The 24,684-nt window shown below is 47.9% G+C and overlaps 2 protein-coding genes across 2 annotated transcripts in view; one reads left to right on the top strand and one right to left on the bottom strand.

Moving 5' to 3' along the window:
- LOC116982908 (zinc finger protein 229-like) overlaps positions 1 to 24,684 on the bottom strand; it is a 968,520-nt gene that overhangs the window by 526,839 nt on the left and 416,997 nt on the right. The window lies entirely within an intron of this gene.
- On the top strand, positions 4,945 to 6,347 carry LOC116983073 (zinc finger protein 501-like; the record flags this gene model as incomplete). The annotated part of the gene is made up of 1 exon (XM_033036641.1): positions 4,945 to 6,347. A coding segment is annotated over one exon (1,254 nt), but the record flags the coding sequence as incomplete, so codon positions are not given.

Genomic DNA, 24,684 nt, shown 5'->3' with positions numbered 1-24,684 from the left:
TGTTCCATTCACTGGTCTTGGTGGTCCCTGAGGAGATCTGAGGAGAGATTGTGGTACATGAGCTGTTTCCCAAATGTATCCCTTTTTCTGTGTAGTTGCAGTGACATGAGGTATTTACTGGTATTACTTGGTATTACTTAGTACGTAAGTAATTACGTAAGTAATTACTTGGTATTCTCAACCGGGGTATTTTACATACCCTTGTTTCATTCACCTTCCTCCCTGGTTTAAATGGTTTTCTTTCATAATCTATTTTCCCTTTCCTAATTAAGCCCATCGTCCTCCTCTGCTGGACTCTGAATTTCTCCCAGTCCTCTAGTAGGCTGCTTTTTCTGGCTAATTTGTATGCTTCATCTTTTGTTTTGATACTATCCCTGATTTCCCTTGTTATCCACGGATGCACTACCTTCCCTGATTTATTCTTTTGCCAAACTGGGATGAACAATTATTGTAGTTCATCCATGCAGTCTTTAAATGCCTTCCATTGCATATCCACCGTCAACCCTTTAAGAATCAATTGCCAGTCTATCTTGGCCAATTCACGTCTCATACCCTCAAAGTTACCTTTCTTCAAGTTCAGTACCCTTGTTTCTGAATTAATTATGTCACTCCATCCTAATGAAGAACTCAACCATATTATGGTCACTCTTGCCCAAGGGGCCACGCACAACAAGACTGCTAACTAACCCTTCCTCATTACTCAATACCCAGTCTAGAATAGCCTGCTCTAATAACCATATAACCATATAACAATTACAGCACGGAAACAGGCCATCTCGACCCCTCTAGTCCGTGCCGAACACATAATCTCCCCTAGTCCCATATACCTGCGCTCAGACCATAACCCTCCATTCCTTTCCCATCCATATAACTATCCAATTTATTTTTAAATGATAAAAACGAACCTGCCTCCACCACCTTCACTGGAAGCTCATTCCACACAGCTACCACTCTCTGAGTAAAGAAGTTCCCCCTCATGTTACCCCTAAACTTCAGTCCCTTAATTCTCAAGTCATGTCCCCTTGTTTGAATCTTCCCTACTCTCAGTGGGAAAAGCTTTTCCACGTCAACTCTGTCTATCCCTCTCATCATTTTAAAAACCTCTATCAAGTCCCCCCTTAACCTTCTGCGCTCCAAAGAATAAAGCCCTAACTTGTTCAACCTTTCTCTGTAACTTAGTTGCTGAAACCCAGGCAACATTCTAGTAAATCTCCTCTGTACTCTCTCTATTTTGTTGACATCCTTCCTATAATTAGCCGACCAAAATTGTACACCATACTCCAGAATTGGCCTCACCAATGCCTTGTACAATTTTAACATTACATCCCAACTTCTATACTCAATGCTCTGATTTATAAAGGCCAGCACACCAAAAGCTTTCTTTACCACCCTATCTACATGAGATTCCACTTTCATGGAACTGTGCACAGTTATTCCCAGATCCCTCTGTTCACCTACATTCTTCAATTCCCTACCATTTACCATGTACGTCCTATTTTGATTTGTCCTGCCAAGATGTAGCACCTCACACTTATCAGCATTAAACTCCATCTGCCATCTTTCAGCCCACTCTTCCAACTGGCATAAATCTCTCTGTAGACTTTGAAACTCTACTTCATTACCCGCAACCCCACCTATATTAGTATCATCTGCATACTTACTAATCCAATTTACCACACCATCGTCCAGATCATTGATGTACATGACAAACAACAGTGGACCCAACACAGATCCCTGTGGCACCCCACTCGTCACTGGCCTCCAACCTGACAAACAACCATCCACCATTACTCTCTGGCATCTCCCATTCAGCCACTGTTGAATCCATCTTGCTACTCCACCATTAATACCCAACCATTGAACCTTCTTAACCAACCTTCCATGAGGAACCTTGTCAAAGGCCTTACTGAAGTCCATATACACAACATCCACTGCTTTACCCTCATCAATTTCCCGAGTAACATCTTCAAAAAATTCAAGAAGATTAGTTAAACATGACCTTCCAGGCACAAATCCATGTTGACTGTTCCTAATCAGACCCTGTTTATCCAGATGCTTATATATATTATCTCTAAGTATTCTTTCCATTAATTTGCCCACCACTGACGTCAAACTAACAGGTCTATAATTGCTAGGTTTACTCTTAAACCCCTTTTTAAACAATGGAACAACATGCGCAGTACGCCAATCCTCCGGCACTATTCCCGTTTCTAATGACATTTGAAATATTTCTGCCATAGCCCCTGCTATTTCTACACTAACTTCCCTCAATGTCCTAGGGAATATCCTGTCCGGACCTGGAGACTTATCCACTTTTATATTTCTCAAAATTGTCAGTACTTCCTCTTCTTTGATCCTCATAGTTTCCATAGCTACTCTACTTGTTTCCCTTACCTCACATAATTCAATATCCTTCTCCTTGGTGAATACCGAAGAAAAGAAACTGTTCAATATCTCCCCCATCTCTTTTGGCTCTGCAGATAGTTGGCTACTCTGACTCTCTAATGGACCAATTTTATCCCTCGTTATCCTTTTGCTATTAATATAGCGGTAGAAACCCTTCGGATTTACTTTTACCTTACTTGCCAAAGCAACCTCATATCTTCTTTTAGCTTTTCTAATTTCTTTCTTAAGATTCTTTTTACATTCTTTATACTCCTCAAGCACCTCATTTACTCCATGCTGCCTATAACTATTGTAGATCTCCCTCTTTTTCCGAACCAAGTGTCCAATTTCCCTTGAAAACCATGGCTCTTTACAATTTTTACGATTTCCTTTCAACCGAACAGGGACATAAAGATTCTGTACTCTTAAAATTTCACCTTTAAATGTACTCCATTTCTCTTCCACATCTTTCCCATAAAACAAACTGTCCCAATTTACTCCTTTTAAATCCTTTCGCATCTCCTCAAAGTTAGCCTTTCTCCAATCAAAAATCTCAACCCTAGGTCCAGTTTTGTCCCTCTCCATAATTATATTGAAACTAATGGTATTGTGATCACTGGACCCGAACTGTTCCCCAACGCATACCTCTGCCACCTGACCCATCTCATTTCCTATCAGGAGGTCCAGTACCGCCCCTTCTCTAGTAGGTACTTCTATGTATTGTTGCAAAAAACTATCCTGCACACATTTTACAAACTCCAACCCATCCAGCCCATTTACAGAATGTGTTTCCCTCTCTCATTGGTTCGACTACATGTTGGTTTAGAAAACTATCCCGCATACATTCCAAGTAATCCTCTTCCTCAGCACCCCTGCCAAATTGATTCACCCAATCTATATGTAGATTGAAGTCACCCATTATAACTGTTTTACCTTTGTTGCACGCATTTCTAATTTCCTGTTTGATGCCATCCCCAACTCCACTACTACTGTTAGGTGGCCTGTACACAACCCCCACTAGTGTCTTCGGCCCCTTAGTGTTTCGCAGCTCTACCCATATCGATTCCACATCCTCCAAGCTAATGTCCTTCCTTTCTATTGCGTTAATCTCCTCTCTAACCAGCAATGCTACCCCACCTCCTTTTCCTTTCTGTCTATCCCTCCTGAATATTGAATATCCCTGGATGTTCAGCTCCCAGCCATGTCTCCGTGACCCCAACTATATCATAGTCATTAATAACTATCTGCACATTCAACTCATCCACCTTATTACGAATGCTCCTTGCATTGAGACACAAAGCCTTCAGGCTTGTTTTTACAACACCCTTAACCCTTATACAATTATGTTGAAAAGTGGCCCTTTTTGATTTTTGCCCTGGATTTGTCTGCCTGCCACATTTCACCTTGCTACCTATGACTTCTGCCCTCATTTTACACCCCTCTGTCTCTCCGCTCCCACATTTAAGAAACCCTTTCCTTTTAACTCTATTCTCGACTATCCAATTTGACAGTTTAAGGATAAGGGGGAAATCTTTTAGGACCGAGATCAGAAAAACATTGTTCACACAGAGAGTGGTGAATCTGTGGAATTCTCTGCCTCAGAAGGTAGTTGAGGCCAGTTCATTGGTTATATTTAAGAGGGAGTTAGATGTGGCCATTGTGGCTAAAGGGATCAGGGGGTATGGAGAGAAGGCAGGTACAGGATACTGAGTTGGATGATCAGCCATAATCATATTGAATGGTGGTGCAGGCTCGAATGGCCTACTCCTGCATCTATGAAAGAAAGACTGGGAAAGAGAGATGGAGAGAGACAGAGTGATAGACAGAGAGGGAGAGAGACAGAGAGAGAGACAGAGACATAGAGAGCGATGGAGACAGACAGAGAGAGAGAGAGTGGGAGACAGAGAGAGAGAGAGAGAAACAGAGAGAGTGCTGGAGTAGATCAATGCGACAGGCAGCATCTGTGGAGAGAATGAATGGGTGACATTTTGGGTCGAGACCCTTCTTTGGTTTAGTTTAGTTTAGAGATGCAACGCGGAAACAGGTCTTGCGGCCCGTGGTGTCCTACTAGCACTATCCAACGGACATTAGGGACAATTTAACAATTTTGCGGAGGCCGATTTATCTACAACCCTGAACGTCTTTGCAATGTTGGAGGAGACCGGAGCACCCGGAGTAAAAACCAACGCAGGTTAAGGGGAGAACGTACAAACCCCACAGACAGCACCCGTAGTCAGGTTCAAACCCGGGTCTCTAGCGGTGAGGCAGCAGCTGTACCGCTGCGCTACTGTCGCGCAGAATTATATAACGGTTTCCTCAGCCATCAACGCACCTAATATGTGCTAGTAATGTCCTGTTTGCCAGCTTGTTGACCCTCTGTGTTCCCCTCCTGCAGGGTTTAGGAGCCGTTGCTGTGGACGGGGACGTGAGCGGCCATTGAGGGTGGCCAGGGAGCCGTGAGTCTCCCCCCCCCCCCCTCCATCTGCTCGGTGTGCGGGCTGAGCTTCGATGGAGGACCACATGACGGGGCACAACAAGGAAAAGCGTTATGAGTGTGACGTGTGTGGCAAGGCCTGGCAGAGCCCGAGCCGTCTGGAGATCCACCGGCGGGTGCACACGGGAGAACGCCCCTTTGACTGCTCGGAGTGCGGCAAGAACTTCACCCAATACGCCAGCCTGCTGCAGCACAACCGCGTGCACTCCGGCGAGAGGCCCTTCACCTGCTCCGACTGCGGAAAGGACTTCACGAGGGCTGGTAACCTGAAGATGCACCGGCAGGTGCACACGGGTGAGAAGCCCTATGGCTGCTCCACCTGCGGCAAGAGCTTTGCCCGATTGTCGGGGCTGCGGGAGCATCAGCGGGTGCACAGCAGTGAGCGGCCCTTCACCTGCTCCGACTGCGGCAAAGGCTTCAAGTCGTCCACGCACCTGAAGGAGCACAAGCGCATGCACACCGGGGAGCGGCCCTACACCTGCAGCGAATGCGGCAAGGACTTCACCCAGTCCAGCAGCCTGCTTGTGCACCAGCGCACCCACACCGGCGAGCGTCCCTACACCTGCACCCAGTGCGGCAAGGGCTTCACCCAGTCCAGCACCCTGCTGGAGCACCATCGCACCCACACCGGGGAGCGTCCCTACACCTGCGCCCAGTGCGGCAAGTGCTTCACCCGGTCCCACAGCCTGCTGGAGCACCAGCGCACCCACACCGGCGAGCGCCCCTACACCTGCGTCCAGTGCGGCAAGGACTTCACCAAGTCCAGCCACCTGCTGGTGCACCAGCGCACACATACCGGTGAGCGCCCCTACACCTGCGCCCAGTGCGGCAAGGACTTCACCCAGTCGAACACCCTGCTGGAGCACCAGCGCACCCACACTGGCGAGCGCCCCTACACCTGCACCCAGTGCGGCAGGGGCTTCGCCCAGTCCTACACCCTGTTGGAGCACCAGCGCGCTCACACTGGCGAGCGTCCCTACACCTGCAGCGACTGCGGGAAGGGCTTCACCTGCTCCTCCAAGCTGCTGTACCACCAGCGGGTGCACGCCGGTGACCGTCCCATCCCCAGACCGGAGTGTGGAGAGAGCTTTGCAATGGCCTCCCACGCCCTGTCTCACCAGCGCGTGCACACCAGTGGCCAGCTCTATGACTGCCCATACTGCTCTGAGGAGTTTGACAGCTCGCGGGGGTTACGGCAGCACCGGCGTACCCACGCCAGCGAGCAGCTGCTCCCACTGCGGCAAGCGTTTCAAGAGCGCACGGGGGCTGCAGGAGCACCAGCGGATACACACCAGAGAGAGACCCTTTGTGTTCACTGAGTGTGGCAAGTGTTTCACCCGCATGTTAGCCTGTGGCAGGACCGGCGTACCCACAGCGGTGAGCGTCCCTTCCCCTGCACGTCCTGTGGTAAGGGCTTCACCCGCCTTCACCACCTGCTGGAGCACCGGCGAGTCTACACCGGCCAGCGCCCCTTAACCTGCCCGCTCTGTGGCAAGGCCTTGGCCCGTTCCTCCAGCCTGCTGGCAAACCACCACATGGATAGGCGCTGTTTAGGTAAACACAGAATGCTGGAAGGAATGGGTAAGATTTCGGGTCGTTTCTTCAGTCACCCATTCCTTCTCTCCAGAGATGCTGCCTGTCCCGCTGAGTTACTCCAGCATTTTATGTCCTTTTTTGTAAACCAGCATCTGCAGTTCCTTGTTTTTAAACCATTCTGGTTAACCATCTATGCACCTTCCCCAAAGCCTCCACATCAGTCCTGTAATGGAGTGACCAGAACTGTATGCAATACTCCAAATGCTACCTGACCAATCTATATACTTTTAAAACTCTGTGTGGGTGAGTGTGTGTGTATGTCATTATTTTTGCCTTTCAAATCAAATCTAATCAAATCAACCTTTATTGTCATCTTGCAAAGCAACAGTTGTACAGTGCAAAATGAGAAGACGTTTCCCAGGGTATACCGGAGCAGCGCACATGAAACTTAAAGCATTTCACACATAATAACAATAAAAACTATCCAGTCCCTGATGAAACAGTATAAATAGTTAAAAGCAGGTAAAACAGCAACATTAAAATACACCAATCATTAAAATGTCAGTGCAAAGCCGCAGAATCAGGTGACTGAGTACAGAGTGACTGTTTAGCAGCCTCACAGCCTGTGGCAGGAAGCTGTTTAGCAGTCTTGTAGTCCGGGCTTTGATGCTACAGTATCTCTTGCCTGATGGCAGGAGATCCAGGTGTGTGTGGAGGGGCTTTGCGTCAGTTGATAGGGCCGTTATGGGGTAAAAGGAGCAAATTCATAATATTAAGATAATATTAAGGAGGTAGTTAGCGTGTGCGCGGGGGGGGGGGTGGTTGATAGTGTGTGTGACGCCGCATGCTGCGCCCCCCCACCCCGCAACCGCACGTTGGGGGAACAGACCCAACGGGTCTGCACTTGGTCTAGTGTCCCTTAAAGTTGCACATATACATTCCTCTCTCAACACTCTCTCCCTCCTACCACTCTCTCCCCCACTCGTACACAAATACTCTCCACTCCTCCCTCTCGTGCCCCCCTCCTCTCTCACACACTCCCTCTCTCACTCCCTGTCTCTCTCACACACAACCTCGACACCCCTTCCCTACAGTGCCTCCCCCAGGCAGAAATAGATAGCTTCCCCCTTCCCCACATCTCCTCCGTCCCTCTCTTTTCCCCTCTCACGCACACACACTCCCTGTCTCTCATACACACAAACACTCTCTGTCCCTCTCTCTCTTGCTCTCTCTCACACACACACATTCTCACAAGCACTCTCACACACACATTCTCATGCACTCACACACGCTGTGTCACACGCTCTCTCTCACACACGCTCTCACACACACATTCTCACACACACATTCTCACTCACACATGCACATTCACACATGCTCTCACACACACACATTCTCACACAAGCATCATCTCTCACACACGCACTCTATCATACACAAGCAGGGCCGGATTTAGATGAAGAGAGACCCTAGGCTATTCCACTAGGGAGGCCCCTCCCAATCCCCCACCCCTATAATCAGAGGAAGATGGAAGAGTCCACCTGATTTACACCGATGTGCAGCCGAGCGTGGCCAATGAGATAAGAGGCTGGAAAGCTGCACTTTTTTTTTTAAAGTATTTATTGCCAGTGCTAGTGTTGAGTTATCGCCTTAAAACACTATTATTCTGAAATGGAAGGCAGGGAAATTTACTGAAGGGTTGTTTAGAGACCGCAGTTCGTTGTAACAGCTTATGTATGAAAGGCCTATGAGAGTGTCAAAAATATTATACACCAGGCCCACACAAAAATATTATACACCAGGCCCATTTCAAAAAGGGGGGAGGCATGATAGGATTACAAAACGTTTATGTGAAACTAGACTAAGTGGGACCCGTTGGGTCCCAGCATCACACAGGAGGGCTGGTCACCAACGCAATATTCCACCAATTCCAATATTGCTCGCCAGTGGGGGGCTTTCTGTTCCGCTATTATGGGTGTTGCGGGCACAAGGTACCGGTTTCCAGAGGTCTAGTATATACATTGTGGGCCGAATGGATTCTTGGGCTGGCAGCCAACTGTTGCAACGATTTTAAAAGCCAAGCCAAGGCAAATAATTTGGCTGCAGCCACCCGACAACCAAAATTCATTTTGTGAACACAACGTTTTTTAAAAAGGCGAGGCAAACAATTGGGCAGCAGCCACCTGACAACCAAAATTCATTTTGTGAACACAAACTTTTTTTAAGGCGAGGCAAACAATTGGGCAACAGCCACCTGACAACCAAAATTCATATTGGGAAAACAAATGTTTTTTAAAAAGCCGAGGAAAACAATTGGGCAGCAGCCACCTGAGAACCAAAATTCATTTTGTGAACACAAACTTTTTTAAAAAGGAGAGGCAAACAATTGTGCAGCAGCCACCAGAAACCAAAATTCATTTTGTGAACACAAACGTTTTTTAAAAAGGCGAGGCAAACAATTGGGCAGCAGCCACGTGACAACCAAAAATAATTTTGTGAACACAGACGTTTTTTAAAAAGGCGAGGCAAACAATTGGGCAGCAGCCACCTGACAACCAAAAATAATTTTGTGAACACAAACTTTTTAAAAAAGGTGAGGCAAACAATTGGGCAGCAACCACCTGACAACCAAAATTCACATTGTGAACACAAACGTTTTAAAAAAGGCGAGGCAAACAATTGGGCAGCAGCCACCTGACAACCAAAATTCATTTTGTGAACACAAACTTTTTTAAAAAGTGAGGCAAACAATTGGGCAGCTGCCACCTGACAACCAAAATTCATTTTGTGAACACAAACTTTAAATAAAAAGGCAAACAATTTGGCAGCAGCCACATCGAGGGGACTCACCGTGGAGTCGACGTGCGTTCAGTGTTATTCGCAGCTCAGAGAGCCGTGACCCTCTCGCTTCCTGGGTCTGTCAGAGACTGAGTGAGGCACGACACTTCCGGGTTTTAAAGTCCCTCCCCCGTCCGCCCTGCCGCCAGCGGGGACAGCAGAGAGAATGGGGAATTTTTTTGAAACATTAATATCTCTGATTTTTCATCGATGGGAAAGATCCTCCGGTCCTGGAAGGTGGAGGGTGGCTCTGAGGGAGGTGGCCAAAAATGACGGCCGTAGGTGGCGGCGTTCTCTCGGAAATCGCACCACAGCGAGCCAAAAGCGGTCCAGATCAGACTTTTAGTAATATAGATAAGTCCACGCAGCGCAAGCGCGAAGCTCAAAGACCGTTGCGGCCGGGGTCCATGGCCCGCTTAAGATCTGGGGTTGTAGATGCTCTCTGGTGAATTCTGAGCCTCATTTTGGAGCATTTTTGCACCAAATTTATGACCAATATTTCAGAAATAATTTTGGTTGAGTCAAGAGTAATGAGTGGGTGGAATGGGATGATTGGGGTCATTGTTGAATATATTTTTTTTAATCAAGAATTGAAGCTGTCCTTGTTTTAATAGTCAAGTTGTACTGTAGAATGTTATGTAAAATGTTATAAAGGAGCATGCAAACACTTCAAATAAAATACTGTTAAGTTTTTGCAGTAAATAAAACCTTTTTTTAGAAAATGTTTTGTGTGTTCCTTGTGTTTGAGGCAGTGCAACGTAGGTTCAGGAGATTGATTCCTGGGATGGCGGGACTGTCATATGAGGAAAGATTGAAAAGACTAGGCTTTTATTCACAAGAGTTTAGAAGGATGAGGGGATATCTTATAGAAACATATAAAATTATAAAAGGTCTGGATGAGCTGGATGAAGGAAAAATGTTCCCAATGTTGGGCGAGTCCAGAACCAGGGGCCACAGTCTTAGGATAAAGGGGAAGCCATTTGAGACTGAGGTGAGAAAAAACTTTTTCACCCAGAGAATTGTGAATTTGTGGAATTCCCTGCCACAGAGGGCAGTGGAGGCTAAATCACTCGATGGATTTAAGAGAGAGTTAGAAACATAGAAACATAGAAATTAGGTGCAGGAGTAGGCCATTCGGCCCTTCGAGCCTGCACCGCCATTCAATATGATCATGGCTGATCATCCAACTCAGTTTCCCGTACCTGCCTTCTCTCCATACCCTCTGATCCCCTTAGCCACAAGGGCCACATCTAACTCCCTCTTAAATATAGCCAATGAACTGGCCTCGACTACCCTCTGTGGCAGGGAGTTCCAGAGATTCACCACTCTCTGTGTGAAAAAAGTTCTTCTCATCTCAGTTTTAAAGGATTTCCCCCTTATCCTTAAGCTGTGACCCCTTGTCCTGGACTTCCCCAACATCGGGAGCAATCTTCCTGCATCTAGCCTGTCCAACCCCTTAAGAATTTTGTAAGTTTCTATAAGATCCCCTCTCAATCTCCTAAATTCTAGAGAGTATAAACCAAGTCTATCCAGTCTTTCTTCATAAGACAGTCCTGACATCCCAGGAATCAGTCTGGTGAACCTTCTCTGCACTCCCTCTATGGCAATAATGTCCTTCCTCAGATTTGGAGACCAAAACTGTACGCAATACTCCAGGTGTGGTCTCACCAAGACCCTGTACAACTGCAGTAGAACCTCCCTGCTCCTATACTCAAATCCTTTTGCTATGAAAGCTAACATACCATTCGCTTTCTTCACTGCCTGCTGCACCTGCATGCCCACTTTCAATGACTGGTGTACCATGACACCCAGGTCTCGCTGCATCTCCCCTTTTCCTAGTCGGCCACCATTTAGATAATAGTCTGCTTTCCTGTTTTTGCCACCAAAATGGATAACCTCACATTTATCCACATTATACTGCATCTGCCAAACATTTGCCCACTCACCCAGCCTATCCAAGTCACCTTGCAGTCTCCTAGCATCCTCCTCACAGCTAACACTGCCCCCCAGCTTAGTGTCATCCGCAAACTTGGAGATATTGCCTTCAATTCCCTCATCCAGATCATTAATATATATTGTAAATAGCTGGGGTCCCAGCACTGAGCCTTGCGGTACCCCACTTGTCACTGCCTGCCATTGTGAGAAGGACCCGTTTACTCCTACTCTTTGCTTCCTGTTTGCCAGCCAGTTCTCTATCCACATCAATACTGAACCCCCAATGCCGTGTGCTTTAAGTTTGTAAACTAATCTCTTATGTGGGACCTTGTCGAAAGCCTTCTGGAAGTCCAGATACACCACATCCACTGGTTCTCCCCTATCCACGCTACTAGTTACATCCTCGAAAAATTCTATAAGATTCGTCAGACATGATTTACCTTTTGTAAATCCATGCTGACTTTGTCCAATGATTTCACCACTTTCCAAATGTGCTGCTATCCCATCTTTAATAACTGACTCTAGCAGTTTCCCCACTACCGATGTTAGACTAACAGGTCTGTAATTCCCCGTTTTCTCTCTCCCTCCCTTCTTAAAAAGTGGGGTTACGTTTGCTACCCGCCAATCATCAGGAACTACTCCAGAATCTAAAGAGTTTTGAAAGATTATTACTAACGCATCCACTATTTCTGGAGCTACTTCCTTAAGTACTCTGGGATGCAGCCTATCTGGCCCTGGGGATTTATCGGCCTTTAATCCATTTAATTTACCCAACACCACTTCTCGGCTAACCTGGATTTCACTCAATTCCTCCAACTCCTTTGACCCGCGGTCCCCTGCTATTTCCGGCAGATTATTTATGTCTTCCTTAGTGAAGACGGAACCAAAGTAGTTATTCAATTGGTCCGCCATATCCTTGTTCCCCATGATCAACTCACCCGTTTCTGACTGCAAGGGACCTACATTTGTTTTAACTAATCTCTTTCTTTTCACATATCTATAAAAACTTTTGTAGTCAGTTTTTATGTTCCCTGCCAGTTTTCTTTCATAATCTATTTTTCCTTTCCTAATTAAGCCCTTTGTCCTCCTCTGCTGGTCTCTGAATTTCTCCCAGTCCTCCGGTATGCTGCTTTTTCTGGCTAATTTGTACGCATCATCCTTCGCTTTGATACTATCCCTGATTTCCCTTGTTATCCACGGATGCACTACCTTCCCTGATTTATTCTTTTGCCAAACTGGGATGAACAATTTTTGTAGTTCATCCATGCAGTCTTTAAATGTCTTCCATTGCATATCCACCGTCAACCCTTTTAGAATTAATTGCCAGTCAATCTTGGCCAATTCACGTCTCATACCCTCAAAGTTACCTTTCTTTAAGTTCAGAACCATTGTTTCTGAATTAACAATGTCACTCTCCATCCTAATGAAGAACTCAACCATATTATGGTCACTCTTGCCCAAGGGGGCACGTACAACAAGACTGCTAACTAACCCTTCCTCATTACTCAATACCCAGTCTAAAATAGCCTGCTCTCTCGTTGGTTCCTCTACATGTTGATTTAGATAACTATCCCGCATACATTCCAAAAAATCCTCTTCCTCAGCACCCCTGCCAATTTGATTCACCCAATCTATATGTAGATTGAAGTCACCCATTATAACGGTTTTGCCTTTGTCGCACGCATTTCTAATTTCCTGTTTGATACCATCTCCAACTTCACTACTACTGTTAGGTGGCCTGTACACAACACCCACCAGCGTTTTCTGCCCCTTAGTGTTTCGCAGCTCTACCCATACCGATTCCACATCCTGCAAACTAATGTCCTTCCTTTCCATTGCGTTAATTTCCTCTCTAATCAGCAACGCTACCCCACCTCCTTTTCCTTTCTCTCTATCCCTCCTGAATATTGAATATCCCTGGATGTTCAGCTCCCAGCCTTGGTCACCCTGGAGCCATGTCTCCGTGATCCCAACTATATCATAGTCATTAATAGCTATCTGCACATTCAACTCATCCACCTTATTACGAATGCTCCTTGCATTGAGACACAAAGCCTTCAGGCTTGTTTTTACAACACTCTTACCCCTTATACAATTTTGTTGAAAAGTGGCCCTTTTTGATTTTTGCCCTGGATTTTCCAGCCTGCCACTTTTACTTTTCACCTTGCTACCTATTGCTTCTACCCTCATTTTACACCCCTCTGTCTCTACGCTCACACATTTAAGAAACCCTTTCCCTTTAACTCCATCGTCCACTAGCCCATTCGACACCCCACCCCCCTTATTCAGTTTAAAACCACCCGTGTAGCAGTGGCAAACCTGCCTGCCAGAATGCTGGTCCCACACCTGTTAAGATGCAATCCGTCCCTTTTGTACAGTTCCCCCTTACCCCAAAACAGATCCCAGTGATCTAAGAATCTAAATCCCTGCCCCGTGCACCAGTTCCTCAGCCACACGTTCAGTTCCCGTATCTCCCTGTTCCTGCTCTCGCCAGCACGAGGAATTGGAAGCAAACCGGAGATAACAACCCTGGAGGTCCTGCTTTTCAGCATTTTTCCGAGCTCTCTAAAGTCACGCTGCAGAATATTCATCCCCTTCTTTCCGACATCGTTTGTGCCGACATGCACTACCACTTCCGGATGTTCACCTTCGCCCTTGAGGATTTTCTGCACTCTGTCCGTGACATCCTGGATCCTGGCACCAGGAAGGCAGCACACCATCCTCGCATCCCGTCTGTTGCCGCAGAAACCCCTGTCCGTACCTCTCACAATGGAGTCTCCTACTACAATGGCGTTGCCTGCCTTAGGCCTTTTTGGTTTTGGCTCAACAGCCCTATTCGCATCACAAGCCAGTCCGCCGCCCAGTGTAAACACCTCTTCTGTCCCGACAGCTTCTAAGTGGGTGAACCTGTTCACAAGAGGTACAACCCCCGGGGACGTTGGCATTCCATGCTTCCCTCCCTTTCTCACTGTCTCCCACCTTCTCTCTTCCAGTACCTTAGGTGTAACAATCGTACTGTAGGACTTGTCGAGGAACGACTCCGTTTCTCGGACGAACCGGAGGTCATCCACTTGCTTCTCCAGTTCCCCAACACGGCCCTTCAGGAGCTCTACCTGGATGCACTTTTTGCATTTGTAGCAGCCAGAGGCACCAGCGGTGTCCTTGACCTCCCACATACTGCAAGCATCACACTGAATCAGCTTGCCTGACATCTCCTTCTTTCGTCTCTCCCTCTGCAGTGTTTTGCGTAGTCTCCTCTCCTCAGCCTCCTCTCCTAAGACTCTCGAGCCAAAGACTCACACTTTTCTCACAGGGCACTTCCCTCACAAGGCCGCTCACTCACTCGCTCATAGAGCTCTAGGGGCTAGTGGAGTCAAGGGATATGGGGAGAAGGCAGGCACGGGTTATTGATTGGGGACGATCAACCATGATCACAATGAATGGCGGTGCTGGCTTTAAGGGCTGAATGGCCTCGTCCTGCACCTATTTTCTATGTTTGTAAATCCACTCTTCTGTGAATTTGGTTAATTATTTCCTGAGATTTTTACTAAAATTGACCACCAAACTGATGGGAACAGAGAGGGGGGCAGAGAGGGGGAGAGGTGGGGGGAAGGGAGTGGGAGAGGTGGGGGAAGGGAGGGGGAGAGGTGGGGAAAGGAGGGGATGGGGTGAGAGGGGGGTATGGATGGGAGGAGCGAAGGCTGGGGGGAGGGGTGGAGGGGGGGAGGGGTTGTTACCGAACTGAACTCACTGTGGAATGAATCCATTAACGGAGCCACTCTGCTGCTCGAAGCCTCCTCGTCCCCATCAGATGCCGAGTTCCCAGAGCGCTGGTTAAACGCCTTGCACCCTGCTTGAAATGGCATGAAAGTGCACTTGAATTTGGTGGCCTTGCACCCTGCTTGAAGTGGCAGGAAACAGCACTTGAGTTTGGTGGCCCTGCACCCTGCTTGAAGTGGTATGAAACTGCACTTGAATTCGGTGGCCTTGCAGCCTGCTAGAAGTGGTCGGAAACCGCACTTGCATTCGGTGGCCTTGCACCCTGCTTGAAGTGGTCGGAAACTGCACTTGAATTTGGTGGCCTTGCACCCTGCTTGAAGTGGTAAGAAACTGCACTTGAATTTGGTGGCTTTGCACCCTGCTTGAAGTGGTAAGAAACTGCACTTGACTTTGGTTGCCTTACACCCTGCTTGAAGTGGAATTTCAAAGAATGGCCGTGAGTCAACTGTTAGTCCACCATTATACCATCAAAACTGATCACCAAACTCGGTAACCTGGGCATCGACCCCTCCCACTGTAACTGGATACTGGATTTTCTAACCAACAGACCCCAGTCTGTTAGGTTAGACAAGCACACCTCTTCAACCCTCACCCTGAACACCGGCGTTCCACAGGGCTGTGTGCTGAGCCCCCTCCTCTACTCCCTCTTCACCTATGACTGCACACCTGTACATGGTACTAACACCATCATCAAGTATGCAGATGATACAACGGTGATTGGCCTCATCAGCAACAACGATGAGTCGGCCTACAGGGAGGAGGTCCAGCACTTAGCAGCATGGTGCGCTGACAACAACCTGGCCCTTAACTCCAAGAAGACCAAGGAGCTCATTGTAGACTTCAGGAAGTCCAGGGGCGGCACGCACACCCCCATCCACATTAACGGGACGGAGGTGGAACGTGTTTCTAGCTTCAGGTTCCTGGGAGTCAACATCTCCGATGACCTCTCTTGGACCCACAATACCTCAACTCTGATCAAGAAGGCTCACCAGCGTCTCTTCTTCCTGAGGAGACTGAAGAAGGTCCATCTGTCTCCTCAGATCCTGGTGAACTTCTACCGCTGCACCATCGAGAGCATCCTTACCAACTGCATCACAGTATGGTATGGCAACTGCTCTGCCTCCGACCGGAAGGCATTGCAGAGGGTGGTGAAAATTGCCCAACGCATCACCGGTTCCTCGCTCCCCTCCATTGAGTCTGTCCAAAGCAAGCGTAGTCTGCGGAGGGCGCTCAGCATCGCCAAGGACTGCTCTCACCCCAACCATGGACTGTTTACCCTCCTACCATCTGGGAGGTGCTACAGGTCTCTCCGTTGCCGAACCAGCAGGTCCAGGAACAGCTTCTTCCCGGTGGCTGTCACTCTACTCAACAACGTACCTCGGTGACTACCAATCACCCCCCCCCCCCCCCCCCCCCCCCGGACACTTATTATTATTTATTCAAATCATTTGCTATGTCGCTCTTCCAGGGAGATGCTAAATGCATTTCGTTGTCTCTGTACTGTACACTGACAATGACAATTAAATTGAATCTGAACCAGCCGTTAGTGAGCTGCCAGCACATCAGGCTTGAGTGACTGAGCTGCCACCTCAAGAATCCATTTGGTCCACAATGTGCATACTAACCAGTCCCTTCAGCCCACAGTACCCATACTGCATCGGGGGACCAGCCCTCCCGTGTGAACATGGGACCCAACGGGTCCCACTTAGTCTAGTTAATGTTAGAAACGCGTACTTTCCTACCTGTTAAAAACCGCCAAAATGTTGAACTTTTGCGCTGAAAAAAATTGTGGGAGTTGGGGTAAGTGTGAGAGACATGTGCCCAACTTTAGAATTCCAAAAGTGAAGCGAAATGAAGGTATAGAGAAGCGAGAACTGAAGGGACTACAGCAGCTAAAGTGCTTGGTAAACATTGGCCGTGCAGATATCGGAATTGGAAATATTGGTAATTATCGCGTTTGCTCACTGCATTTCATCAAGTAAGGCATTATTTATGTTATTTCTTGATTCCTTTGGTATCTAAAAATTCTCAGAAGTGATAAATCTGGCTGTAAATTTTTCTTCAGATGCGTTTTCATTTTGTATGTAAAAACCCACTTGGGAACCATGGGCGATTTAAAAAAAATTACAGCCAGATTTATCACTTCTGAAACTTTTTAGATGCCAATGGAATCAAGAAAAAACACATATAATGCCTTAGTTGATGAAATGCAGTGAGCAAACGGCCAATGTTCGCCAAACACTCTGGCTGTTGTTGTCCCTTGAGCTCTCGCTTCTATCTACCGTCATTTCTCCTCACATTTGGAATTTTGAAGTATACTAAGTGTCTCACACGGTTATCCCGATTTCCATAATTATTTACAGCGCAAAAATTGACAATTCCAGCGGGTTTTAACGGGCCCGCCATGCTGGAAGCAATGGCAAGCGCCTACCTGTAGTTCATCGCGTGTAATCCATTTGGAGTAGCGTAGCAACAGTATCATGGGTCGTGACCCGACTGCCGTGAAACCTCCCTATTGTTTGTGTTTAGTAATTAGAGTTTCCAGTTGAGAGTTTAGAGTTTGAGTTTATAGTTTGAAACATAGAAACTTAGAAACATAGAAAAATAAGTGCAGGAGTAGGCCATTCGGCCCTTCGAGCCAGCACCGCCATTCAATATGATCACGGCTCATCATCCAAAATCAGTATCCTGTACCTGCTTTTGTTTCTACTCGGAGTTTGGAGTTTAGAGTTCTAGTTTATATTTTGAGCTTAGAGTTTGATTTGGTTTCAGTTAGCGATTAAAGTTTTAGTTTTAGATTTAGTGGATAGGTACAAAGTGCTGGAGTAACTCAGCGGGTCAGGCAGCATCTCTGTGGAGAACGTGGACAGGTACAAAATGCTGGAGTAACTCAGCGGGTCAGGCAGCATCTCTGTGGAGAACGTGGACAGGTACAAAGTGCTGGAGTAACTCAGCGGGTCGGGCAGCATCTCTGTGGAGAACGTGGACAGGTACAAAGTGCTGGAGTAACTCAGCGGGTCAGGCAGCATCTCTGTGGAGAACGTGGATGGGTACAAAGTGCCAGAGTAACTCAGCAGGTCAGGCAGCATCTCTGTGGAGAACGTGGACAGGTACAAAGTGCTGGAGTAACTCAGCAGGTCAGGTAGCACCTCTGGAGAGAAGGAATTGGTGATATTTCAGGTCGAGACCCTTCTTCAGGCTGAGAGTCATGGGGAGAGGGAAACGAGAGATATAGACGGTGGTGTACAAGTCTCATCTTCGATGTGTGTGTGTGTTTGTTCGTCAGTGTGTCTGTTTGTTTGCGTATAATCACTTCTAGAATAAAGGACGCGCTAACGGTAAAATTATAACATATTCTGGTAGAGATTTTTCCAATGAAGTGCGAAAAGGCGCCTTATCTGAAAATGTCATGCTATATTTCTCGAGTTATTAATAAAAATATACAAAATTCGGACAAAATGTTGTAGCAAAAACTCCTCCCTGTTTCCTCCGCTTCCCGCCGTTCCTTGCCGCTCCTGCCTCTCGCCGCTCCTCTCCGCTGCTCCCCGCTCCCCCCCAATGCTCCTTGCTCCTGCTCTTTGGCCGCTCGCCCCTCTCCGCTTCTCCCCCCTCCACCTCTCCCCCTCCTCCTCTCCCCCTCCTCCTCTCCCCCTCCTCCTCTCCCCGCTCCTCCTCTCCCCCGCTCCTCTCCCCCCACTGCCCTCCCCTCCCCTGCATTCCCCCTACTCTCACACGCCCGGCCTCTCTCCTCTCTTTCCCCCTCTCTCACCCATCCACTCTCACCACATCTCTCCCACCCTCTCTCCCACCCTCTCTCCCTCACTCTCTCCCCCTCTCACTCCAGCCTCTCTCGACCCCCTCTCTCTCCCACCTCTCTCCCCCTTTTCTCCCCCTCGCTCCCCCCACTCCCCCCTCGATCCTCCTCGCCCCCGATCTCCCCCAGTCTTCCGCCCTCTGCCCCCCTCGCTCACCCCTCTTTAACTCTCCTCTCCCCCCATCTCCCCACTTTCTCCCTCTATCTCTGTCTCTGACCTTCTCTCTCTGCCCCTCTCTCAGTGTCTCTGCTCCTCTCTGTCTCTGCCTCTCTCTCTCTGCACATCTCTCTCTGTCCCTGCCCCATTGCTTTCTGCCCTCTCTCTCTACATCCCCTTCCCTCACCCTCTCTCGACGCGCCTGCGAGTTGTGGGCTATACGTGAATGGATAGGGTGGGGATGGGGTAAAAGGAGCGAATGAATAATATAAATATAATATTTAGAGGGTGGTTAGTGTGTGTGTGTGTATGGGGGTGGTTAGTGTGTCTGCGACGCTGCAGGCCACCCCCATGGAACCGCGCGTTGAGGGGACGGGACCCAACGGGTCCCACGTGGTCTAGTACCTCCAAAAAGTCTGATCTTGGATGTGTATTTATTTGTGTGTTTGTGTGTAATCACATCTTCTTAAAGAAACTACGCGATAACGGTAAAATCTTTACATATTCCGGCCAAGATTTTTCCCGTGCAGTTCAAAATCTACTTATCTGAAAAGTTTTATTTCTCGACATATTACTGAAAATGTTTGAAAATACATTGGATTTAAAATGTTTTTTACTTTAAAATCATTCCTCACAGCTTCAAACACACTTTGATACAAAGTTGTAAGACAGGAACATTGGCAGCAACACTCTGGACTTTTCAGCTCAATGGCGTCTCACAGCAAGTGCACCCGACATTTGCAACAATGTTGCCATCATAGCTCCTGGCAGGACAGGAGGGAGAGGGTCAATTGGTATTGCAATTGGGGATTGGGTTTTTTTCACCTCTAGTGCTGGCGAGGCTCACGAGCTATGATCTTTGCTGAGGAGTGCTCGAATTTTACCTTCGGCAAAGGGTTGAGTTGGAGGACCTCGCCTCCTGTGGGGCCAAATGACCTACTCCTGCACCTACTTTTTTTGTATCATGCACAAATCTCTCCAGACTCAGGGACAGTTTCTTCCCAGTTGTTATCAGGCAACTGAACGATGAGAGAGCAATCCTGAGCTACTATCTTTCTCATTGGAGACCCTGAGATTATCTTTGATCAGACTTTAATGACTTTATCTTGCGCACATGATGAAGGATTGGGTCGACTGGGCTTGTATTCTCTGGAATTTAGAAGGATGAGCGGGAATCTTATCGAAACATGTAAAATTCTTAAAGGATTGGACAGGCTAGATGCAGGAAAAATGTTCCCAATGTTGGGGGAGTCCAGAACCAGGGGGTCACAGTTTAAGAGTAAGGGGTAGGCCATTTTGGACTGAGTTGAGGAAAACCTTTTTCACCCAGAGAGTTGTGAATCTGTGGAGTTCTATGCCACAGAAAGCAGTGGAGGCCGATTCTCTGGATGAATACAAGAGAGACTTAGATTTAGCTATTTAGGAAAAAGGAATCAAGGGATATGGGGAAAAAGGAGGAATGGGGTACTGATTTTAGATGATCATCCATGATCATATTGAATGGCGGTGCTGGATCGAAGGGCCGAATGGCCTACTCCTGCAACTATTTTTCTATGTTTCTACTAAAGGTCAATGACATTATTCACTTTATCATGTATCTGTACACTGAGGATGGATCGATCGTAATCATGATCGTAATCGTCTTTAAGGTGACTGGTTAACACGCAACAAAAGCTTATCACTGTACCTCGGTAAAAGTGGCAGTAAACAAAACTAATCTAAACTAGACTAAACTAATGTCTGTTAATCGTGTACAGTCTGTGTATTACAATACAATACAATACAATACAATACAATACAATACAATACAATACAATACAATACAATACAATACAATACAATACAATACCGTTTATTGTCATTTGAACCTCAAATGAAGTTCAAACGAAATTTGGTTTCTGCAATCATACAACAGGAAAAGAACCAAGACACAACACAATTTACACAACCATCCATCACAGTGAATCTCCTCCTCACTGTGATGGAAGGCAAAGTCTTATCTCCCCCCTGCTCTCCCCATTCTCCTCCCGATGTCAGAGTCAAAGCCCTCTGCGGGCGATGGTAAGTGAGTCCCGCGGCCGGGCGATGTAAGGCCCTGCTCCGGGTCTTGATGGAGGAGCCCCCGGCGGGTGTTAGCAAGTCCCGCGGCCATTTAAAGCTGTGCCGGGCGATGTAAGGCCCCGCTCCAGGTCATTTTCAACCCCGCAACTCGGGCGGGAGAAGTTGCCGTTGCGTGAGCTCCGAAAAGCGGTCTCCCACCAGGGACCCTCGAGCTCCCGATGTTACCGTCCACCGGGCCTGTGGCTGGAGCCTCCGAAGCTCCGGGGTCGGGCCGCAGCAGCGCGCCACCACAGCTCCTCCCGTTACGAACTCGGCCAGCTCCATGATGGTAGGTCCACAGGCTCTGCGACTGGAGCCCCCAGATCGTTCCGGTTGGAGGCCGCTCCACAGTGCTCGGCCCCAACGACAATGGAGACACGCCAGGGAAAAGGTCAGGTCTCCCATGCAGGGAAGAGATTTTTAAACGTTTCCCCCATCCCCCGCCCCCCCACACATACTCAGTTAAAAACAATTTAAAAAACACTATAAACTACACTCAACTTAAAAGACAGACGGACTGCAGAGGCCACTGTGACGTGGGTCGCGCTGCCCACACACACACTACAATTCATGTACAGTCCATGATTCATGTATAGTCTATATTCCTGTGGTCTGTTGTCCATGTATCTTCTGTTCTTTGACTGGATAGCATGCAAACTAACAGCTGTAAGGGCCTGTCCCACCAGCATGCGACTCCATGCGGCAAGCGCAACCTAGCGTGGCCGCTTGAGCCGTACGGCCTCGCGGGGCCGGTCCCACTTCGATCGCCGGAGCCATACGGAGTTGTGCGGAGGTGGTCCCAACATCGCGCGGGGCTCCGAAAAACTGACACTGTACAAAAATTCCGCGTGGCAACGGACTGCCGGACTGCAGCCACCTCGCCACAGTACGCTCCCGTTCGACGCCGTACGTCATGCGCGAACTTCCCGCGGACTTCGCTCGAACTTCACGTCAATCACTCGACCTCCGCGCGACCCCCGCGTGGCCCCCGCTTCCGGTTTGGTCGCGCTTGTCGCATGCAGGGCGCATACTGGTGGGACAGGCCCTTTACACTGTATCTCGATTTAGTGCACATGATAATAATAAACAAAACTAATTCTACCACACAGTTGCTCTCCAGTGACACCTGCTGGCAACTCAATGAACAACAGTACTTTATTATCACAAGTAACTAGATGCAGTGAAATTTGTGTAGGAAGCAACTGCAGATGCTGGTTTACACCGAAGATAGACATAAAATGCTGGATTAACTCAACGGGACAGGCAGCAGCATCTCTGGAGAGAAGGAATGGGTGAAGTTTCGGTTTGAGACCCTTCTTCATGCTTGACTAATCTTCTGGAATTTTTTGAGGATGTGACAAGTAAAATGGATGAAAGGGAGCCAATGAACGGGTCCTTTTCAGAATGGCAGGCAGTGGCGAGTGGAGTGCCGCAAGGCTTGGTGTTGGGGCCGCAACTGTTTACCATATATATTAATGATTTGGAAGAGGGAATTAGGAACAACACTAGCAAGTTTGCGGATGACACAAAGCTGGGTGGCAGTGTGAACTGTGAAGAGGATGTTAGGAGGTTGCAGGGTGACTTGGACAGGTTGAGTGAGTGGGCAGATGCGTGGCAGATGCAGTATAATATAGATAAATGTGAGGCTATCCACTTTGGCGGCAAAAACAAGGGGGCAGATGATTATCTCAATGGGGTTAGGTTAGGTAAGGGTGAGGTACAGCGGGACCTGGGTGTCCTTGTACACCGGTCACTGAAAGTTGGCGTGCAGGTACAGCAGGCAGTGAAGAAAGCTAATGGAATGTTGGCCTTCATAACAAGAGGATTTCAGTATAGGAGTAAAGAGGTTCTTCTGCAGTTGTATAGGGCTCTGGTAAGACCACATCTGGAGTATTGTGTACAGTTTTGGTCTCCTAATTTGAGGAAGGACATTCTTTTGATTGAGGCAGTGCAGCGTAGGTTCACGAGATTGATCCCTGGGATGGCGGGATTGTCATATGAGGAAAGATTGAAAAGACTAGGCTTGTATTCACTGGAGTTTAGAAGGATGAGGGGGAATCTTATAGAAACATAAAATTATAAAAGGACTGGTTAGCTAGATGCAGGAAAAATGTTCCCAATGATGGGCGAGTCCAGAATCAGGGGCCACAGTCTAACAATAAAGGGGAGGCCATTTAAGACTGAAGTGAGAAAAACCTTTTTCACCCAGAGAGTTGTGAATTTGTGGAATTCCCTGCCACAGAGGGCAGTGGAGGCCGAATCACTGGATGGATTTAAGAGAGAGTTAGATAAAGCTCTAGGGGCTAGTGGAATCAAGGGATATGGGGAGAAGGCAGGAACGGGTTATTGATTGGGGACGGTGCTGGCTCGAAGGGCTGAATGGCCTCCTCCTGCACCTATTTTCTATGTTGCTATGTATGTTTCAGACTGAGACTCAGGTGTAGATATGGGAGGGTAAGGTGTGAAAACGACAGATCAAAGCAGATATTGATAAGGAAATGTAGAATGGTTCATTGTTAGCTGAGGGGAAGGTGTCAACAAGTCATACAATGTAATATTTAATCAGGAGGACTGTAGAACTAGTCAGAGAACTGGGAAGGGGAAGGATGGAGAGAGGGGATGCAAGGGTTGTTTGAGGTTAGAGAAGTCAATGTTCATACCGCTGGGGTGTAAGCTGCCCAAGCAAAATATGAGGTGCTGTTCCTCCAATTTGCGCTGGGCCTCACTCTGACAATGGAGGAGGCCCAGGCCAGAAAGGCCAGTGTAGGAATGGGAGGGGGAGTTAAAGTGTTGAGCAACTGGGAGATCAGGTAGATTTAGGCAGGCATAGTGGAGGTGTTCAGCGAAACGATCGGCGAGCCTGCGCTTGGTCTCGCCGATATACAGGAGACCACACCTGGAACAGTGGATACAGTAGATGAGGTTCAAGTGAACCTCTGCCTCACCTGAAAGGACTGTCGGGATCCTTGGACCAGGGCTGCCAACTCTCACGCATTGAGCGTGAGACTCACGCGTTTTACGACATTCGCACACTCTCACGCTGATCGCAGAAATTCTCAGGCACAAAAAACATTTGACATTCATGGATGCAAAATCTGCAGATGCTGAAAATTCAAAATAAAGTAAAAATTGTTTTAGAGGTGAGTAAAAACCATGAGGGGAATATATAAGTTGAATGCATATTATTTTTCCCAAGATATGTGATTCAAGAACTAGAGCGGTTTAAAGCAGGGGTGTCAAATTACCGGCCCGCGAAGGGGTCCAATCCGGCCTACAGGACGATTTGGGGGAAAAAAAAGTCGTTTAGTTTAGAGTCTAAACTAAATGACACATTTCCGTGCAGAAGGTGTGATAGGTGAGACCACTGACCACTGAGGCACCGCTCACACCTCCCACCCTCACCTCCGGCGGCTCTGCGTCCGTCGGCCGCTCTGTCCACACCCCATGGAGTTTTAACCCCGGCCTGGAGGCGGGGATGAATCTCGGGCTAATGGGCCTGTCCCACATAGGCGACTGCAGGAGACTATGCAGTCGCCACATGGTTGTCACATGTTCGCGGGTGGTTGCCAGGGAATCGCCTTCATGGTCGTGAGGAGTTCCCGCATTCTGGGAACTAGGTGCGGCCTCATTGCGGTTGCCGCATAA

Source organism: Amblyraja radiata, chromosome 1 (genome assembly GCF_010909765.2).
Source record: "Amblyraja radiata isolate CabotCenter1 chromosome 1, sAmbRad1.1.pri, whole genome shotgun sequence".
In the NCBI taxonomy this organism is placed as follows: domain Eukaryota; kingdom Metazoa; phylum Chordata; class Chondrichthyes; order Rajiformes; family Rajidae; genus Amblyraja; species Amblyraja radiata.
The sequence above is the reverse complement of the archived record's forward strand: the minus strand, read 5'-3'. Positions and strand labels throughout refer to the sequence as shown.